This window comes from Neomonachus schauinslandi, chromosome 4 (genome assembly GCF_002201575.2).
Source record: "Neomonachus schauinslandi chromosome 4, ASM220157v2, whole genome shotgun sequence".
NCBI classification, from domain to species: Eukaryota; Metazoa; Chordata; class Mammalia; order Carnivora; family Phocidae; genus Neomonachus; species Neomonachus schauinslandi.
This window is the reverse complement of record NC_058406.1, coordinates 42,062,916-42,082,779: the sequence shown is the minus strand read 5'-3', so window position 1 is coordinate 42,082,779 and position 19,864 is coordinate 42,062,916. Positions and strand designations below refer to the sequence as shown.

Sequence of the window (19,864 nt, the reverse complement as noted above, 5' to 3'; positions counted from 1 at the left end):
CTGCTGGGGGTTTGCTGTGTGACCAAGACAGGTCCTTTCCTTCTCTGAGTCTCGGTTTCTTCGTCTATTAATTAAGTGGATGGGCAGGCAGTCCCAGCCCTGACATTCCAGAATTTCTCACTAACTTGTAAAACTGAGCATAGGACTCCCCCACCCTCCAGTTCTCCAAAGAAGCTTCACATGCATGAAAGCTCTTGGCTGCAGTGTCGCAGGGGGAGACATGGCTGCTGGGGAGACATGGCCCCTTCCTGGGGCACCTGCAGCCTGCCTCAGGGCAGCAGGGCCAACGTGCCCCTCTCATTCCTCGGCCTCTGTAGAGAAAGATTCCATCCTTGCTCCCTGGAGATGGAGAGTGAGCGCGGGTAGGTTCTCTGATGCCTCTGGGGACAGAGAGGCAACATGCCAATAGGCGGGAGGGCAGTGGCAGGTCTCCTGGCTGACTTGGGCCTGTGGTGGGCAGTGGTGACAGTGCCCACATCTTTCTAGTGGTCACAGCATCTCTGGGGCACATGTTATAGCCTCTGGTTTTATTTCCAGCCTTTGAGAAAGCAGGTGGCCCAGGGAAGGGTCTGGTATGGGCTTTGGGAGCAATTGCCATGAAACCTGGGACAGTCCCTTTGCCAGGTCTGATGCTTACATCCTTCTAGAAGTTAGGGAAGCTGATGGATTTTTATCTAGGATGCTATGAGGACCACACAAGACAAGGGCCTGAATGAGCTTGGAGCCCCAGGCAGTGTCAAACTGTGCCCTGAGGGGCTCTGTCGCTCCTCCCTCCAAGAGCTGGCTTGTTTATTTATTGTAGAAAGACCTCTTACTATATCCAGGGAGAAGAAGCCAATGGGCCTCAATTATTTGCTGGGTAATAACTATTTTTTCCCATGGAGGTGATGGGTTTGCATCTTAGGTGTGTCCCTTGCTTCCTGTGTGACTTTGGGTGAACCACTAGACCTCTCTGAGCCTTCATGTGTTTGTCTGTAGATGGAGTAGTCTTACCCATCTGGCAGAGCTGTCCTAGAGACTGAGAGGTTTAGGAGTCATTGTAATGGTTGTTTGTACTTTGACCTTCCCAAAGGCTCCCCAGCATGATCTTCACTGGAGTCAAAGGTGGGGATGCTTGTTTGGGGATCCCCAGTTGCTCATCAGTTGCCTGAGAAGCAGCAGGATAGGACCTAGGCTTTGAAGCCCGAGAGATGTGGGTTTGAACTGTGGCCCCACCTCTTATAGACCCCTGAGCCTGATCAGAGGCACCTAATCTCTCCAACCTTCAATTTTTCTCATCTGAAAAATGGCTAGAATGAGCCCACTGCACAGAGATGGACACTTAGAAGGATCGATGTGGCTGGTGCCTAGGAAGGGCTTGATAAATGCTGGGCTCCCAGTGCCTTTCTGGGGGCCCACCTTCCCTCGCTCTACACATCCTCCTTAGGTGAAGTAAGTAACCCAGCGGCCCCCAATGGGTCTGGTGGGTTTTTGAAGGATGCTCAGAACCACCTCCCTGACCCAAAGATTCTGGGAGAAAGACCCTGGCAGAACAGCCCCATGTGATGATTAAGCTCTCTTTGCTCCAAATGCTATTAATGTTCATAAAATTATCCACAGTTTTCTGAGGCCCAGGCTCAGGGTTTGCCTCAATGGGACAATAAAATCGCATGCAGAAACGATTTGGAACAGGGAAAGACCGCCAAGCTGAGACGGAGCTAAACGAGCGGCAGCCTGCTCTCATTAACTCAGGCCGTTCACATTTGTTACCAGGGATTTCTTTTTAATTAAAAAACAACCAAGTTATTAAAAAATAAGCTTGTGAGGGGCTGGCCCAGCAGCAGCCAGGGCCAGCGGGAGTGAGCGTTCCTTGTAGCAGGAATGAGCCCAGGGCCCGGCCGGGGAAGGTGAGGGGGGCTTCTGAGCGAATTTTCATCCGTACCTTCTGGAGCAGGCTCGCCTGTGCCTGGGAAGGCAGAGGCTCCTCCGAGCCCCTCCCCTGCCCTGGGACAGGGCATTTGCATTCCGCTTTGCAAACTGTACTGTGCTCGGCAGGTGGATGCCTGGTGCCTGTCAGAGCTGTGGGCACACGGCGAGTGAGCCCTGAGTGACGGGCCTCCTGGGCGGAAGGGCCTGCCTCTGGATTGGGCTGGAATTAGGGTTGGTGGAGGTGGATTCCTTGAGGCTGGGGTCGGGATTTTGTCTAAGATGCCACTTTTTGTTACACAGCAATTCAGAACTGGGGTTTGGGTCTGACAGACCTGAGCCCGAGATCCAGCCCAGATTCTTACTAGTGGTGTGATCTCAGGTGAGTACCCTAAGCTCCCTGAGCCTCTTGCCTTGTCTCTGCAGTGAGGATGACCTCCCTCAGAGGGCAGGGCGGGGGGTCCAGGGAGACAGTGGTGAAAACCACCAGCCTGCACCCAGCGCCTGCATGTCCTGCTCGGCGAAGGTGCTTCTCCTGTAATTCTCCTCATCCTCAGTCTTGGCGGCTAGTCCGGACCTGGTGTCAGCTCTTTGCTCAGCTTAATGGCTCATCCTGCTCAGAGTGGACGGTACCTGGACAATGCTTGAGCCTATTAATAATGCTTTATGACATCTGTCCGACACTTCATGCTTTCCCAAGTGCTGTTTGACAGCGAGGACAATTTCCATTCTTGGAGCACACGTGCGAGTTGCTAGTACTGTGCTGGGGGCTTTGCACCTCAGCTCTCAAAACCTCATGGCATCGCTGGAGACGTGACACGGCTGTCCCCATTGTACACCTGGGAGCAGAGGGTCAGCCTCGGGGGGGAATTTGTTCAAGGCACAGACTTGCTTGGGGGCAGTCTGGGCTCACACCGAGGTCCATCAGGCCCAAAGCCCATGTCTTCACTCCTTAAGGTCATTGCTGCCAGGTGCCAGGACAGAAAGCCTAAGAAGATAGTGTCCAGATTCACCCATGTCACGCTGTAGAAGAGAACGCTGAAGCCCAGAGAGGGGAAGGAGCTTATTCCAACTACGCCTAACAGTTCTGGTGCACTTTATACAGATTTTCTCAGGGTTTTCATTCCCATCTTCTCCCCCAGTTAGTCTTCCTAAGAACCCCGTCACTGGGCAGGGCAGGGCATACGACAGTTAGGCTGTCAAAGAACCGTGGAGAATACGGAGCTGTGAATAACTGTGTACCGTGTTTCTGTGGTGTAATGCAATCTGGGAAATAATGCAGATTGAGCTTTGGTAATAACAAGAGCAGATGGTGTCTAGTGAGAACCTACTCTGTGACCTACGACGTCCATGCCGCTCACCAGCCTGCTGAGCAGTGCAGCCCCAGCACGTGTCTGTGAGCCTTGTCAAACAAGTGTTTGGTGGCCAACCTGAGGGTCAGTCTGTGAGGCAGGAGCTTGTCCGCCTGGTTCGCCAGTGTTTCCTGCCCCGACCAGAGTGTTGGTACATCATAAGGGTTCAGTGTTTGTGTAACAGTCATTCAGCCGCGGGAGCTCAGCATCCGCATCTGAGTATTGGGGATTTTGCTCCTGATCCCGCTGGTGATTATGGAAATTAAATAATGGATCTTGGTGCCTTGAATGCAGCAGGGGTTCAGTGAGTGTGGGCTCAAGGCTGCTGTGTCCCACCCTGTGCCCTAATGACTGCCCTCTCCCTGCCCCCCTCTGCAGGCTGCCCCCACTCATGTTCTTTCCTCTTCCTGTCTTTCTTTGCATAGTGAACGGGAGCTACGGCCACTGCACCCCAGGCTCAGACAAGAGCCTGCTGGACCTGGACCTTGCGGAGGGCCCCGGCCCCACCTGCCGCCAGGGCCTTTTTCTCCCTGCGGGCACCCCACCACCCCGGGGCCAGCCCCCAGCCTGCGAGAGGCTCCTGCATTTCCCCCACCCTAGCAGGTATGTGCTCCATCCTCACCCATCAGCTGCCTTCTGTGGGTGCTTCCTGAAGGCCAACCCCGAGGGCCTCCGGACCTCATCTAGTCTGCCTCATTGTGGGATACACAGGGAACCTGAGGCACGAGAGGGCCAGGGACCAGCCAGAGGCCAGTAGCACAATGACGGCTGCCTGGTCTAGGCCTCGAACCCCCCACATTGCAGTACCTCATGAGAGACAGAGATGGTTTTATTGAGGTAGGTTTCCCCATTGCAGAAGCTGAGGTGGCTTTTCACAGAGAATCAGTAATTTCAGAAGAGGAAGATTCAGGGGTGGGATGGGGAAGGAAAACCCAGCTGAGGGGGCATACACATTATAGTGCCAAAGCCTGGACCATTCAGAGCGTGGAGAGGGGTTCCTCCACCTGGGGCCATCTCCTGCACTAGGAAGCCATGCCTCCCAGAGCCCTGCCGGGTGACCCTCATTCGATGCCTGCACATTTCCCGTGATGCCCACTTGTGGACAGAGCTTCTATCGCATTGTCTGTCAGGCTGGAATCTGCCTCCTGTGGCTCTCCCGGGGTCCCAGCTGTGCCTCTGTGCCCTCTGGTCTGCTGACAGGCAGACGTCAACCACAGGCAGACCTCTGTGCCCCCGGCTCAGCCCCTGCACCTCACTGCCTTGGCAAAGGAAGCAGGGCTCTCCCCAGTGGAGCTTACTTTCCAGGGAGAGCTTCAGGTGAGAGAGAGGAGTACATAGCAGCATGCTGATTCTTCCCACACAGAGCCAGTTTCCTTTGAAAATGTAGACTCCCTGAGACCTTCGGTGATACTAGGGAGCCTTCTGACTTACAGGAGTGTTAGTGTGCGCGAGCTGCCTGGACAAAACACCACAGCCCAGTTGCTGAAACAACAGAAATGTATTTTGTCACAGTTCTGGAGGCTGGAAGTCCAAGATCACGGTGTCCCCAGGTTTGGTCTCTCCTCAGGCCTCTCTCCTTAGCTTACACATGGCCACCTTCCTGTGGTGGCCTTTCCACTGTTTGCACGCTCTTCATCTTATAAGGACGCCAGTCATACTGGATTAGGGCCTCACCCTTACAACTTCATTTAACCTTCATTACCTCCTGAAAGGCCCTATCTCCAAAGACCATCACACGGGGGGTTAGGATTTCAACATACACATTTTGGAGGGACACAATTTAATACGTAACAAGGAGCGAGCCTCTTAGTTTCGAGCTGTACGTTCGGTGACAGTCCAATGCATTTATCTGCTTGATTATTCACTGAGGCTCCACCAGCAGCATCTGGTTCCTCCAGGGAAATTCTTTCTATCTCAGGGCAGAAGCTATGCTAACCTAGGGAAAGCTAAAGCAACTGGGTTTTTATTTGTTTATTTATTTTATAATTTAAATTCAATTTAGTTAACACTTAATGTATTACTAGTTTTAGAGGTAGAATTGAGTGATTCATCAGTTGCATACAACACCCAGTGCTCATACTTCAAGTTCCCTCCTTAAAGCCCATCCCCCAGTTACCGCATTCCCCACCCCCCCTTCCCTCCATCAACCCTCAGTTTGTTTCCTAGAGTTAAGAGTCTCATGGTTTGCCTCCCTATTTTCATCTTATTTTATTTTCCCTTTCCCTACATTCATCTGTTTTGTTTCTGAAATTCCACATATGAGTGAAATCCTATACTTGTCTTTCTCTGATTGACTTGTTTTGCGTAGCATAATACACTCTAGTTCCATCCATGTCCTTGCAAATGGCAAGATTTCATTCTTTATGATAGCTGAGTAGTATTCCATTGTATATATGTATACCACATCTTCTTTATCCATTCACCTGTTGATGGACATCTGGGCTCTTTGCATATTTTGGCTATTGTGGACATTGCTGCCATAAACATTGGGGTGCAGGTGCCCCTTTGGATCACTATGTTTGTATCCTATGGGTAAATACCTAGTAGTGCAATTACGGGGTCATAGGGTAGTTGCTATTTTTTTTTATACAGATGATCAGAAGTATGTGTCATTTTGAGTGTCATTTTGAGAATTCAGACCGCAAGAGAGCCTATGCCTAGAACCCATACCTAGAACCCCACGCTAGCATCATCCTGAGCTACTGCCATTTCTGCTGCTGATCTGGCACCGTCACGCTCCCTCATTTTCCTAAAGCAAAAGAGGGCTCCAGCCCCTGTCCCCCACCCAGTCAGACCCTGTCCCTTCTCCTTCCCACTGGATTGCCTTGTGTTGGGGACTCCTCTCCTTGCTGCCCCGCCTCCTGTCCTCTAGCCCCCTGATCCACTGCCTGGGTTCCTGGGGTCCTCCTTGCCTCCAGCCCAGCTTTCTAATGCTAATAAAAATCCCTCCCACTTTGCAAGGGCCTGCTGCCTGTGCACATCTCTCATTTAATCGTCACCACCAATAAGTGACAATCCTGGAGTGCTTGTACTTGCCACACAGGAGGCCAAGCACTTACCGTGTTAGCACCTCACTCAACTCCCATCTGTCAGAGGGTGGGGAGACTGAGGCAGAGAGGCCACAAAACTAGCCCGAGGTCACCCAGCAAGTGGTGAGAGTTTCAAGTAACTTCGGCAATACCCTGATTTTGTCATTTCTGTGCTGAAAATGACTACCCACCAGCACTATTGTCAGTAGAATGTATTATTACATGTAGTTTGAGGCCTAGCTCCATCACTGACTTTCTGGGTGACCTTGGGCAAGATGCTGACCCTTCCTGGGCCTCGTCTTCTTATGTGTAAGATGAGGATAGGAACAGAGTACACAGGCCCCCAGTAGTATGGGAAGGCACCCTGAGATCTGGCCCCTGCCTGCCCACCCGTCATGCTGGCCTTCTGGCCTTGGGCCCAGTGGGCCACACACTTTCACATCTTCATGCCTCAGCCTTCAGAGCCCACACCGCCCACCACCTTGGTCTCTTATGTTTGCCAGAACTCTGCCCACCCCTCAGCAGAGTTTAACTGTTCCCATGAGAGCCGGTGCTCCGTCTCCCCCATGAGAAGGGAAGCCTCTCAAGGGCAGGGACCTGGTTTGTGAACCGTCTCATGTCCCCAGCATCACCCAGCACAGAGGGAAAAGCCTGCAGAGGGACCTCTCTGGCCCTTCGCCCAGGCTTGAGCCCCTGAACCAGTGGGTACACAGACCCCACGAGATCCGAAGTCACCCTCCTGTCCCCTTGAGCCTCTGTCGGAGGAATGCTAGTTTTCCCAAATTCAGCAACTCCCTTCAGGGTCCAGGATGACAGACAGAAGAACACTGGAGTCCTTGACGCTCGGAACGTTGAGGCTGCCAGGAAACGTAATGGTCATCAAGTTCCATCATTTTGCAGAGGGGGAGGCTGGGCCCCTGGCAGGACAGTGCTGTGGGAAAATCACAGGCTGCTGGTTCAGACAGATCGAGGTCCCAATTCCTGCTGTAACACTGCCTGCTTCTGGGCGCTTGGGCAAGCTGCTTCGGTTTTCCTAAGTATGCACCAGATGGTGGGCTCTCCCCCTGAAGAATTTGATTATGCATTCAGCAGATAGCACACATGGTTCTGTTGCGGTGGGGTTGCGTGGGATGGCCCTCGGGAAGGCGCCCGGCCCGCAGGGCTGCTCAGCACTTGTTTGCTCTGTCCAGGGACCCCTGCTCAGTTTCCAGACGTGTGATGTGTGACGGGAGTCGCCTGGGGAGCCCAGGGCTCAGGTGTGGGGCAGGATGGGAGCGGCCGCAGGCCTGCTGGGGACAGAGCGACAGAGAGGGCAAGCAGGAGGCTGCCTCAGCTGGCATTTGGGGCCAGGAGACACCACAGCCTAGTTGCCCTCTCCCCACCTGCTGCCATGGGAGGTTCTATTGTCGTATTCGGGTAATTCAGTCACAGGCGCTACGGCTGTTCTCTGCTGCTGGTCCTTAAGCCTGATGCTGTTTTTAAAAGGGATTGGTTCCAAACAGATGCTTACCTGGAGGCCCACCTCTGCCAGGCCCAGGATGACGACCATGCAAGGACGGCTATGCTTTTATTTATTTATTTTTTAAGCTTCACGAAGTCACAACTTTCCTATCAGATCTTTAAGCTCCTCAGGGCTCTTCTGCTGGCAGCGGTGGCCCAGCGTCCCCAGGCCCGGGGAAGGGGATGTGCATTTGCTGTCCACCTTGGAGTCCACGCTCCTTCTGATTCCACCCAGTGGCTGCGCTCTGGACAGGGAAGAGAGGTCTTTGCTGGGTGAGGCAGAGAATTGGTCAAGTGTAGCTGAGAAACAGAAGGGCCCTTTTCACAAGCCTTTATTTGGGGAGCACTTCAGGTTTATCCCGGAGAAATGCACACCCCCAGGAGAAGGGGAGCCTGGCTCCCGGCCCAAGCCCCGTCACCGGCTTGCTGCTCGGGACTGTGGGCAAGCCCTGTGCCCTCTTGGCTCCTTTCCTGTCTGTGCAGTCGTGGGGATGGAACCCATGCTCTCTGAGCGCCTCTGGGCTCTGTCTTTCTCCCCTGTGCCCCCCCTTCCTCCTCCTGAGTAGTGCTGGGGCTGCCCCAGCTGCAGGGAGCCAGAGAGGGAGGCTGGGCTGCAGGGCCACGTGGGAAGCAGGGACAGGTGATGATCCCACAGCCCCTCTGCAGAGAGCTACGGAACACTGACGGTGATCTGGCAGTAATAAACGCACCATTCACCCTGCCATTGTCTCTCCAGAGGGCTGTCACAGCATCTGCTGTCCCTCTTGATCCTGGCAGCCACCCTCTGAGGCAGTGAGGGCTAGTCCTTGTTTTACAGGTGAGGAAGCTGAGGCTCAGACAGGCCCAGGGACACGTGGGGTGTCCTCGTCAGGCTTTGAGCACATAAGCAGGCTTCCTGTTGTGCCCAGCCAGCCAAGGTGCTTCTTTGACCCTCCGTCCAGCGTCACCTGGCTGGTGGCCGGGGATCCTGGGGCCTCTGCCTGCACTTACATGTCCTGCATTTGGGGAGGGCCCTCTCTCGGAACACGTGTACCACATGCGTGCTGAAGACCCATCACACCATCATCACTCTCAGGAGGAGAATCATTCCAGTGTCGGGATGAGGAGAGAGGCCCAGAGTGCCTTGCCCAGCTTTGTGCAGCGGGGAGTGTCTGAGCCTGACCTCAAACCTCGGTCTCCTGCCTCCCCTGTGCTGCCCTCCCAGCCTGCCTGCCCACAGCCTCCCCCAGAGTTGTGTTTCGTGCAGTCACAATGTCTGGGCTTGAAATCCCGGGACCACCCCACCAGGCTTTTCCTCAGTCATTCTTGGGATGCCCCTCGTCACCATGACTTGTGTTTCAGACCCCCAACCCACTGACATTCACTGTGGAAAAGACAGATTGCTTGGGGCAAAATACCACAGAATTAACATTTCTAGAAACTTAAAAAGATTACAAAAATTAAGAAAGATCTAAGGAACAAGTAGGCCGAATTTAAAACAAACTGGACCTGGATGTCTCTCCAAATGCCAGTCTTAGCCTTCTTCCTCCAGAACTCACTAGAAGGTCATGGGGAGGTCAGGGCAGACCCTAGGGAGGCCTCAGCGACAGGGCAGGATGGCAGCCGGGGCTGGAGAGGGCAAGCTGGATTTGGTAAAAGGATGACCCGGGACTCTTTCCTGGCATCCTCTTCAGACCTCCTGCCTTTCTTGAACCTCTTCCCAGCTCCGTCCTCTTTCTCTCTCTCTCCTGTTTGCCCCCATATTCTTCCCTGCTGACCAGACCTCCAGCCTCTGGCTTCTCTCTCCCTCTGCTTCCAGCCCTCCACCTCCACCCCTGCTCTGGGCTTCCCATCCCTTGGTCCCAGGTTCCCTGCTGTCCCCCACCGGGGCCTCCCTCTGTGGAGTGCCCCCCCTCACGGCCTCTCTGCTCCCTGTCTTCCAGGTCGCCCAGACCTCAGGCCACGTATGTGAATGGTGGCCTTCCGGCCACGCAGCACATCAAGCAGGAGTCCCTGCCTGACTACCAGGCCATGACAGAAGCTCGCACACCCTTGTCCGCTCACTGCCGGGCCCCGCCAGCCACTGGCCTGCACACAGACCTGGACCTGCCGGGCCGAGGCCTCGCTAACCCCGCACCTTCCTGCTACCTTCTGGGCTGCGAACCCAGCTCTGGCCTGGGCCCCCCGCCTGAGGCCCACCTCCCTGAGGGTAGCCTAAAGCGTTGCTGCCTCCTGGGCCTGCCCCCCACCTCCTCGGCCTCCTCCTCACCCTGCGCCTCCTCCGATGTCACCTCCATCATCCGCTCTTCCCAGACAGCTCTGGTCACCTGCATCAATGGACTCCAGAGCCCCCCGCTGCCAGGAGAGCTGGGGGGGCCTCCCAAGCGGGCCCGGCCTGGCCCTGCGACCACGGAGAGCCACGAGGGTGGTTTGCAGCTGGAAGCCTGCCGGAAGGGGGGCTTCCTGAAGCAGGAGCCCGCGGACGAGTTCTCAGATCTCTTTGGGCCGCCTCCCCAGCAAGGCCTGCCTCCCCCCTACCCTGCGCCTCAGTTGCCGCCGGGCTCGGGCCTTGGAGGCCTGGGGTTGGGTCTGGGCAGGGGGGCGGCGGGCCGGCAGGCCTGCCGGTGGGTGGACTGCTGTGCGGCCTACGAGCAGCAAGAGGAGCTGGTGCGGCACATCGAGAAGAGCCACGTTGACCAGCGCAAGGGCGAGGACTTCACCTGCTTCTGGGCGGGCTGCGTGCGCCGCTACAAGCCCTTCAACGCCCGCTACAAGCTGCTCATCCACATGAGGGTGCACTCGGGCGAGAAGCCCAACAAGTGCATGGTGAGTTCCCACGGCCGCCAGGCCGAGCAGCGCAGCCCCCACCTCCGCACTAGGGATGGCTTCCCGGGGGGGGCTCCTGAGCTGGGGGCTGGCGGGGATCCCCTGCGGTCGAGGACGGAAGGACCGATGCTGTGGATGTGGCCACTGGTCAGGACAGTCTGCCCCCCCACCCCCCACGGGGAGTCTTGGCTCCTCTGCTCACCAGGTGTCCCATCCCCCATCCCAAGGCGTACCGCCTGATCAAACACACTTGTTCGGGTCGTGACAGTACACGCTCTGAGGTCAGAGCAGGCCCGGGCAGATGCTCACCATCTCACCCACCAGGGGTCAGGTGCGTCGTGGACACCTGCTTTCCTCCAGTGCGGGGCCTTCATCGGGCAGCCTTCCCGGTGAGGGTCTCTGGGCCTCCACGGAGGGCCGTGTCCTCACAGGCATCCAGCCTGGGAGCTGTGGCTCCCTTGGGCAGGTTTTGGGGTAAGGCCAGGGTTAACCTATAAGGATCCAGCAGTGACGAGGCTGGGGTAGAACCTGTTTCCCGGGAACACACACACATGAACTGTGGGCACCTAGGCTCCAGCCCCTCTGATTTGTCATTTCTGCGTTGTGCTTTCGTGGTGGTGGAAATCCATATCAGAGTCTTTGTCCCTGATATCCTCAGGAGACCTGCTGTGCCTACCCCCAAGGCCCAGCTACCCCACCGGGAGAGGCACCTGCCCGGGAATGGAAGGGCTGGAGGAGCCGCCCAGTCTTCCAAGGCCCAGCTCCGCCTTCTCAGCCACTGGGGCATTGGTGAGGCAGGGGAAGCAGCAGCGGGTCTGGTCTGCAAGACCGCGTCCTAGCCAACGTCAAGTTCTCTGGCATTAGCATGCTGTCACCGATGCTGGACCCTGCTTCGTGAACTGTTTGGTCTGGGAAGGGGTGCACTTCTGTTCCTGCTCAAGGCCCAGGGCAGCATTTGTAGGGGCCAGAGGGGAGGCAGAAAGCTTTGGCAACTGGCAGCATAAACTCCCCCTTCCTGGAACCAGGTGGTCACCCTTGGGGCCCTATCTGCTTGTGGAGCTGTGGTCTGGGCATGCAACTGGACCAGCTTATTCAGCTCAAGGGGGCTGGGTCTTGAGGATGAGGAGGAGGTCACTTTATAGACAAGTGGGGTGGTGAACAGCCTCTGCAAAAGGACAGGAACAGGAGGGAGCGCGTGGTTGGTGTGTTGGTGTTGTGGGGAGAGGCTGAGCTGGGCAGGCTGAGAATTTGACTTCATCATGTGTCTTGGGGTTGAGGGCATGCTGGAAGGAGCTGGTGGCCGGGCCAGTCCTGGGGATGCCTCTGTTTGTCTGGGGTGTTGTGACACATGGCTTGAGGAAAGGCATGCCCCCACCTGGAAGGAGATGACCACAGACTTCCAGAAGACAGAGGGCCCCTTCTCCCTCTGAGACCCTGGAGCTGAGAGCTGCTAAGCAGCAGTCCTTCACGTCTCCTCTCCTGTGGGGGATCCTACTGGTGTTGGCAAGGGGCTGATGTGGAGGCCCAAGCCCTGGCACAGTGTGGTCAGTGGCCTTCGTGTGGAATTACAGCATGTGGGAGTGCCCGTGTGGACTGCAGGGACTTTGGAGATAATCTAGCCTTCCCTGCCTGTTTTCTGGGAAACGGAGGCCTAGTGAGCAGGTCAGAGAGGCCCAGTTTACCCAGTGCAATGTGGGAATCTCTCTCTATGGGCCAGCCAGGATCTCACTTGATTCAGCAAACTCCACAGAACACTGGCTTACACCTGGCTTGTGCCTGGCTCTGGGGACCCAGACCTGGACTTCCCAAGGTCTTCGCCTGCAGGCACCCATGGTCAGTAAGGGGTGGGAGATGGGTGTGGACAGGTTCTGCATGGAGTTTGTATAGGCCCAGGGACGGGAGGCCCAGAAGGGCTTCATGGAGGAGGTGATGTTCAAGCCATGTCTGTACTCACCCACGGTTTGCATTTAATCTTTATAAAAGTCCTGTAAAACCAAGGTTGTACAGATGAAGCAACAAGGGTTCAATGGAGTCCAGCCGATCTTCTACCTGCTACTATGAGAATACCTTATCTTGCCTCTGGAGGGGTTCAGGCTTATGGTGATAATACTAGCAAGCAGCTTCTCAGTGTTGACTACATGCAGGAGCCGTTCTTTTGGCAGGGGGAGGAGCAGAGGGAAAGGGAGCGAGAGAATCTTAAGCAGGTTCTATGCTCAGCATGGAGCCATACGTGGGGCTTGATCTCCCCACCCTGAGATCATGACCTGAGCCAAAATCAAGAGTTGGATGCTTAACCCACTGAGCCTCCCAGGTGCCCCAGGAGCCATTCTAAGTGATAACTCCGTGCGGTCCTCGTAACAACTCTTTGGGATAGATACTATTAACCCCCATTTTACAGATGAGGAAACTGGCGCTCCCATTGCATAATTTGCCCCAGTTCACACAGGTAGTTAGGGGCAAACAGTAACCAACAACAGTAATAGAGGCTATCATCGTCACAGTAATAATAGTAACAACAATAGAAGTAACTTGCCCGTGGTTGCACAGCTAGTAACCATTAGCGTGAAATCTGAACCCACATCTTCCTAAACTGTGATGCTTTTGTTTGTGTAGATGGTCCTGTTACACTCATTGTTCTCTGGGGCCCTGCCTGGGTGCCATCATCCAGAGTTGGGGCAGAGACCTCCTCTGAGCTCCTCCCCGCCCGCCATGGGAGCGCGGCCCCTTCCTGCATCGCTGGCGCAGTAGGTGACCCAGGGGAAGGGGCACCCAAATAAATAAAATCTCCCTTCCCTGTAAAATTATTAATTTTTCATGACAGGCCTCTGCTACCATGTGCTGTAATAGACAAAGGAATTTTGGACCCGGATCCTCTGGAGAACAGGAAATAGATGAGACACTTTGATTGAAGAGTAAATGGCCCACTAAAATAGCAGTTAATCCTTTTATTATCTTTCCAGCAGCCGTGTGCACAGTTCTTTCATGAGGTAAGCCTTCCCCGCCCCGTCCAACTGTAACACTCCAGGCCCGGCAGCTGGTTTACATTTAGCCTGCGGAGCCTCCGCTCACGCACCAGGCGGGCCGGGAGGCGCAGCGAGGAGCCGGCCGCCCCCTGCCCAGGTTCTCCGTGCTCAGGGCGGCCTGGGATCGGATCGGGCCTCGGCTCGCGGGGGCCCCCGGGCTAGACCGCGCCGTCCGGCCCCCGCTCTGCCCTCGCCACGGCCCATCCACGCCATCCAGAGGAAGCTCCCTAATCTCTCTGCAATATCCTGTTATGTTTCTTATGTTGTCCGAGTTGTCTTAGCCTTATTAAATGTGGGGTTTCATCTGCATTAGGATAGCGAGGATACGTCCAAGCCAAATACTGCCGCGACGCCTCCAAGACGTTAACTTTGAAAAGATTAATTTCTTGCTTTCTTAGGTTGGGTCTCCCAGACAGTTGGAATTCTGATTGTCTGAGACTGCAGAAATTAGCAGGCTGTGTAGTTTGCTTTTCTGTACATCAAGAAAAAGGCAGGGCGAAAAAGGAAAACCTTTCATAACCTTGGGTTTTAGAAAACAACAGTAATGATAGCAACAATCCCTGTCTTTGTGAAGAGGCTTCCCGGAGCTGTGAGTGCAGTGTGGAAGGTGTGTGTAGACAGGTGAAAAGCCCAGGCCTGGAGTCACACCAACCCGGGTCCCCACCTAGGCCTGCCACGTAGCAGCTGTGTGACCTCAGGCAGGTGACCTAGCCTTTCTGAACTGTAGCACACTCGGTTGTAAAATGGGGCTATAATAGTACTCGCCTTTTAAGGATTGTTGTCATTAGGGTTTGAAGAGATGACTTAGGGTGGTGCATCCCCCATCACGCTCTGTCATATCAACTGGTGCTGAGGTGGGCAGGGCTGTCACCCATGCCGGTGACCTTGTCAGGTGTCTGCCAGCAATGGGGAGCACCTGCTCTGCGCCAGACAGTGTCTGCTTAGGGTGACTGGAGCTAGAAGGGGGAACTGGGGCAGAGGCATAGGGAGGAGGCTCTGGTCCCTGCCCTCACAGGCCTGGGAGCCTCAAGGCCGGTCTTACATCCTGCCTGGGTTCCTCTGGTAGCTGCATTTGCACTGATCACCGATCCCCATCCCTTATGCCCCTCTCCCCTGTTTGCCACTCTGTCCCCAGTGCCATTGGACCTGGGACCAGGGAAATACATCCCACCAAAAGCTGAGCATTTTTGATTGGCCGTGATCAGCCAAGGAACTCAGAACACCAGCCACCTGGCTGGGCCTTCCCAGCTCCCAGAGGGCCAGCCCAGGCCAAATCTACGCTCATCTCCTCTAATCCTGGGGCTTCTGGCTCTCTCTTTTTGCTTTACCTCGGTCCCCCAACCCCTGAGAAATAAACAGCACTGGGTGCTGGGAAAGGTGGAGGAGGTAGAAGGAACTGCTCTTTGTTGAGACTCAGGGCTTCTGATACCCTGGCCCAGTGCTAGCCACATCCCAGTCCGTGGTCAAAACTCTGAGGCCCAGGGCGCCTGGGTGGCTCAGTTGGTTAAGCGACTGCCTTCGGCTCAGGTCATGATCCTGGAGTCCCGGGATCGAGTCCCGCATCGGGCTCCCTGCTCGGCAGGGAGTCTGCTTCTCCCTCTGACCCTCCCCCCTCTCATGTGCTTGCTCTCTCTCATTCTCTCTCTCTCAAACAAATAAATAAAATCTTTAAAAAAAAAAAAAAAAAAAAAAAAAAAAAAAAAAAAAAAAAAAAAAAACTCTGAGGCCCAGAGAGGCTAAATCAGATCCCAAGGTCACGCAGTCTGCCAGATGGCAGGGTACAGCTCCCCGTCAGATTTGCCCACCTGCTCTGCTAGGCTGTGAGTTGGAAGTCAGAGAAAAGCTTGACTGGGGCAGGGGCGGAGGGTGTCTGAGATCCTATTTTACGGAAAGTCCTCAGGGAGAAGAGAACAAAATATTCTGAGGTATGTGATGTACAACCATGAGTCATCATTCCCATTTTTCAGAAGAGGCTGGTGTTCACAGATGAAATGGTTTACTCTGGGTCGCCTGGCTCAGCTGCCTGGACCATTCCACAGGCCACACGGCCTTCCGCCCACCTGCCTTTGCTCAGCCTCTTCCTTAGCAGAGTCGAGTCCTCGGTGCTTCTCAAACCACAGTGGGGCAGGGCGGGGGGGTTCCGTGGGCATCTGCTCCTCCCCAGTTCCATGTCCTGAGACTAGCCCTGCAGGTTGGTCATGTTTCTGGGCCAGCAGACACCCCTGACTCATGTCAACATCTCCAACTCATTTTGGGGAATTTTCCTAGTGCCCAAAATGTGTGAGCAGGTGGGGCTACCAGTCCATCTTCGTCATGTACAGAGCAGAGACAGGGAAGACAGACCCTGAGAGGACAGTGAGGGGCCCAGGATCCCAGAGCAAATGGGGTAGCTTCAGTGGACAGGGAGATTCCAGAAGGGGCTGGTAACCCAAGGTTGGGAAAGGTTAGACTGTGGGAGAGTGACCTCAGCCGAGGGCAGAGTCCTCCCAGAAACACTTGACTCACCTGAAGGATAGGCGCCCCTGTGTGCTGGGCCTCATCCCGAATGCTGGGGGTCCTGAGACAAAGATGAGGTGATGTGACTTCTGGCACCATAGGAAGGACAGCAATTATCCTTGAATCTTTTTTTTTAAATTTTTTTATTGTTATGTTAATCCCCATACATTACATCATTAGTTTTAGATGTAGTGTTCCATGATTCATTGTTTGTGCATAACACCCAGTGCTCCATGCAGAACATGCCCTCTTTAATACTCATCACCAGGCTAACCCCTCCTCCCACCCCCCTCCCCTCTAGAACCCTCAGTTTGTTTTTCAGAGTCCATCGTCTCTCATGGTTCGTCTACCCCTCCAATTTCCCCCCTTCATTCTTCCCCTCCTGCTATCTTCTTCTTTTTTTTTTTCTTAACATATATTGCATTATTTGTTTCAGAGGTACAGATCTGAGATTCAACAGTCTTGCACAATTCACAACACTTACCAGAGCACATACCCTCCCCAGTGTCTATCACCCAGTCACCCCATCCCTCCCACCCCACCCCCCACTCCAGCAACCCTCAGTTTGTTTCCTCAGATTAAGAATTCCTCATATCAGTGAGGTCATATGATACATGTCTTTCTCTGTTTGACTTATTTCGCTCAGCATAATGCCCTCCAGTTCCATCCACGTCGTTGCAAATGGCAAGATCTCATTCCTTTTGATGGCTGCATAATATTCCATTGTATATATATACCACTTCTTCTTTATCCATTCATCTGTTGATGGACATCTTGGCTCTTTCCACAGTTTGGCTATTGTGGACATTGCCGCTATAAACATCGGGGTGCACGTACCCGAAAGATCCCTACTTTTGTATCTTTGGGGTAAATACCCAGTAGTGCAATTGCTGCATCGTATGGTAGCTCTATTCTCAACTTTTTGAGGAACCTCCATACTGTTTTCCAGAGTGGCTGCACCAGCTTGCATTCCCACCAACAGTGTAGGAGGGTTCCCCTTTCTCCGCATCCCTGCCAACATCTGTCATTTCCTGACTTGCTAATTTTAGCCATTCTGACTGGTGTGAGGTGGTATCTCATTGAGGTTTTGATTTGGATTTCCCTGATGCCGAGCGACATTGAGCACTTTTTCATGTGTCAGTTGGCCATTTGGATGTCTTCTTTGGAAAAATGTCTGTTCATGTCTTCTGCCCATTTCTTGATTGGATTATTTGTTCTTTGGGTGTTGAGTTTGATAAGTTCTTTATAGATTTTGGGTACTAGCCCTTTATCTGATATGTCATTTGCAAATATCTTCCCCCATTCTGTCGGTTGTCTTTTGGTTTTGTTGTTTCCTTTGCTTTGCAAAAGCTTTTTATCTTGATGAAGTCCCAGTAGTTCATTTTTGCCCTTGCTTCCCTTGCCTTTGGCGATGTTTCTAGGAAGAAGTTGCTGCGGCTGAGGTCGAAGAGGTTGCTGCCTGTGTTCTCCTTTAGGATGTTGATGGACTCCTGTCTCACAGTTAGGTCTTTCAACCATTTGGAGTCTATTTTTGTGTGTGGTGTATGGATATCCTTGAATCTTACGCTGTTATTGCTGGATGAGGGAGGGAGGGGAGCCAGGAGCTGAGAATTTGAGGTCTGGCTGCATTACCTTGTCTAAGTCAGTCAAGGAGGCTAGAACATTATTGGGCCTTTTCCAGCTTATATAGAGCTTCCACACATGCACTCCTCAGAGTGGAGAAATAATTCCTGGAGACCGGAATCATTATCCCCATTTTACAGCTGGGGAAAATTCATGCCCAAGTTCAGGCCTCAAGTGCATCATAGGGTCAGATTTGAACCCAGGTCTCAGCCCGACTCCAGAGATGATGTGCTAACCATGACCCTAAGCCACCTCCCAGGCAGAAAACCATCAGGCTGCTTATAATATCAAGAAAATATCCAGATTTGTGCCAGGCCCTGGTGGACCATGGGGTCACAGAAGGGAATCAAAGCCAGCTTTTGGCCTGGAGGAGCCCCCGTTAAGCAGAGAAACCGATAGACGTGTGCATTTAGCGGTTTTCCCACGCTAGTCACCGATCACATTGAGAGCCTGTTGCACGTCCCCTGCCCTGCAGATATGACGAGTCCTTTGTGCTGTTTTGGAAGAGAGGGCACTTGCGGGACGAGCAGTGAGACATTTCACCTTCTCTACAATAAGTAAATCACCCGAAGATAAACTTCCTTTCTGGAGGCTGCAGTTTCCAGTGAGAGAAAAATTTATCAATTGGAGCATGTTTTCAAACCCCTGCCCTTGAAACTGCTGCTGTAAATGAACACAGAGAGGTCAAGCTGGTCCAATCAGCTTAGGTGCCAAGTCCACCCACTTTGGAAATGGGGCCTGAGCCTCAACTCCTTGTTCTAAGGTGGGAAGGGTGTGGTAGGAAAACTTTTCCGGGCACAGGCAGCATCTAAGTTGGCCTACAGATATGCCCTTTTTAACAACCCCGCCTGGGGTCCCTCTTGGGATCAGTCAGTTCTCGTGTCTGCTTATTATCAGATGAGGAAGCCAAAGCCCAAAGAGGGTGCACCAGTGGCCCAGTGACACCCAGCAAGTTAAAGGTAGCCACGTGATGCCTGCTTTATTTCTCCCAGCCCTGAGGCTTCCTCTTGCTCCCAAACTCCTAGAGAGCCTGCACATTTCAGCTCCTTTCGCCCATTTGGGTCTTGGCTTTTGCTGGTCCCTCGGTCTGGAATGCCTTTCCCAGCCCAGCAAACTCCTAACCATCATTCACAACCCAGTCCAATGTCCCCTCTCCCACCCCCTCCTTCCCATGCCTGCTGCTCTCCCCACACATGTTGCCCCTTATATAACAGTGTTTCCTGGTGTGGCCAAGTGTCTTGGGGACCACATGCCCTTTGATGTCTGGCCTGGCCTTGGAGGCAGAAGAGCTAGGCCTGCTCTCTGGTACAGAGGCTCTGCCCTAACGGCGATCTGACCTTCCCACTCCAAGGCTGCATGAGTTCTCTGTGAAGTCACAAGATTGGCAGGGCCCTAAAGATGGGCATGTCTACCCTCTAATCTGGTGCTTAAAAGTTTTTCTGCAGGAAGGCCTGAACTTGAAACCTGCCTTTGCTCCCTGTCAGCCTGTGACCGAGTGTGAGTAACTTGATTTCTGTCGGGCCCTGTGTTCTTACCTGTGAAGTGGAGGCAACAGGACAGTCGGGAAGCTTCCATGACATGCCGTGTATGACGTGCTTATGCAGTGCCTGGCACATAGTAAACGCACAGCAAACGGCTCTGTTTGGGGCAGTTTGCATTAGGAGAAGAGCAAAGGGAGAGTCTGAAATGGATAGTAGCCATGCAGTCGTGAACATCCCCAGAGGAACAGAAAGGGCTGGTGTAAATCCCAGCTTGGTTGTGGACTGGCTCTGTGACCTTGGACAGGTCCCCTCGCGGTGCTGAGCCTCAGTTTGCTGAGCTGGGAAATGGGAGAATGTCCAGCAGTCTGTGTTCGGTGAGGGCCCAACAGATGCCAGTGTCTTTTTCCCTCTTGAACCCAGGGTTCCAGCTCCACAGAGCTTGGCTTATACTGGGATGCCTTTCTCTCTCCTCTAGTTTTTAAAAATTCAGACTCAGGCGGCTTTATGAGGAGAGGCTGCCTGGAAGCTCTGGCCTTGTGATGAGATCAGAGGCCTGTACGGAGGGAGAAGGTGAGACCCCAGATGGAAATGACTTGCCCAGGGGAAGGGGAGAGGACCTGGAGACAGATGGAGTGGAGGCTCATTCCAGC

General features: G+C 53.9%; 1 protein-coding gene across 1 annotated transcript in view; it reads left to right on the top strand.

Moving 5' to 3' along the window:
• The window catches only part of GLIS1 (GLIS family zinc finger 1), a 222,848-nt gene that overhangs the window by 131,338 nt on the left and 71,646 nt on the right, over nucleotides 1-19,864 (top strand). Inside the window, exons 2-3 of the mRNA XM_021683917.1 lie at nucleotides 3,683-3,860; nucleotides 9,709-10,591. Coding sequence (XP_021539592.1) covers nucleotides 3,683-3,860; nucleotides 9,709-10,591 — 1,061 coding nt within the window. The remainder of the gene's footprint in view (nucleotides 1-3,682; nucleotides 3,861-9,708; nucleotides 10,592-19,864) is intronic.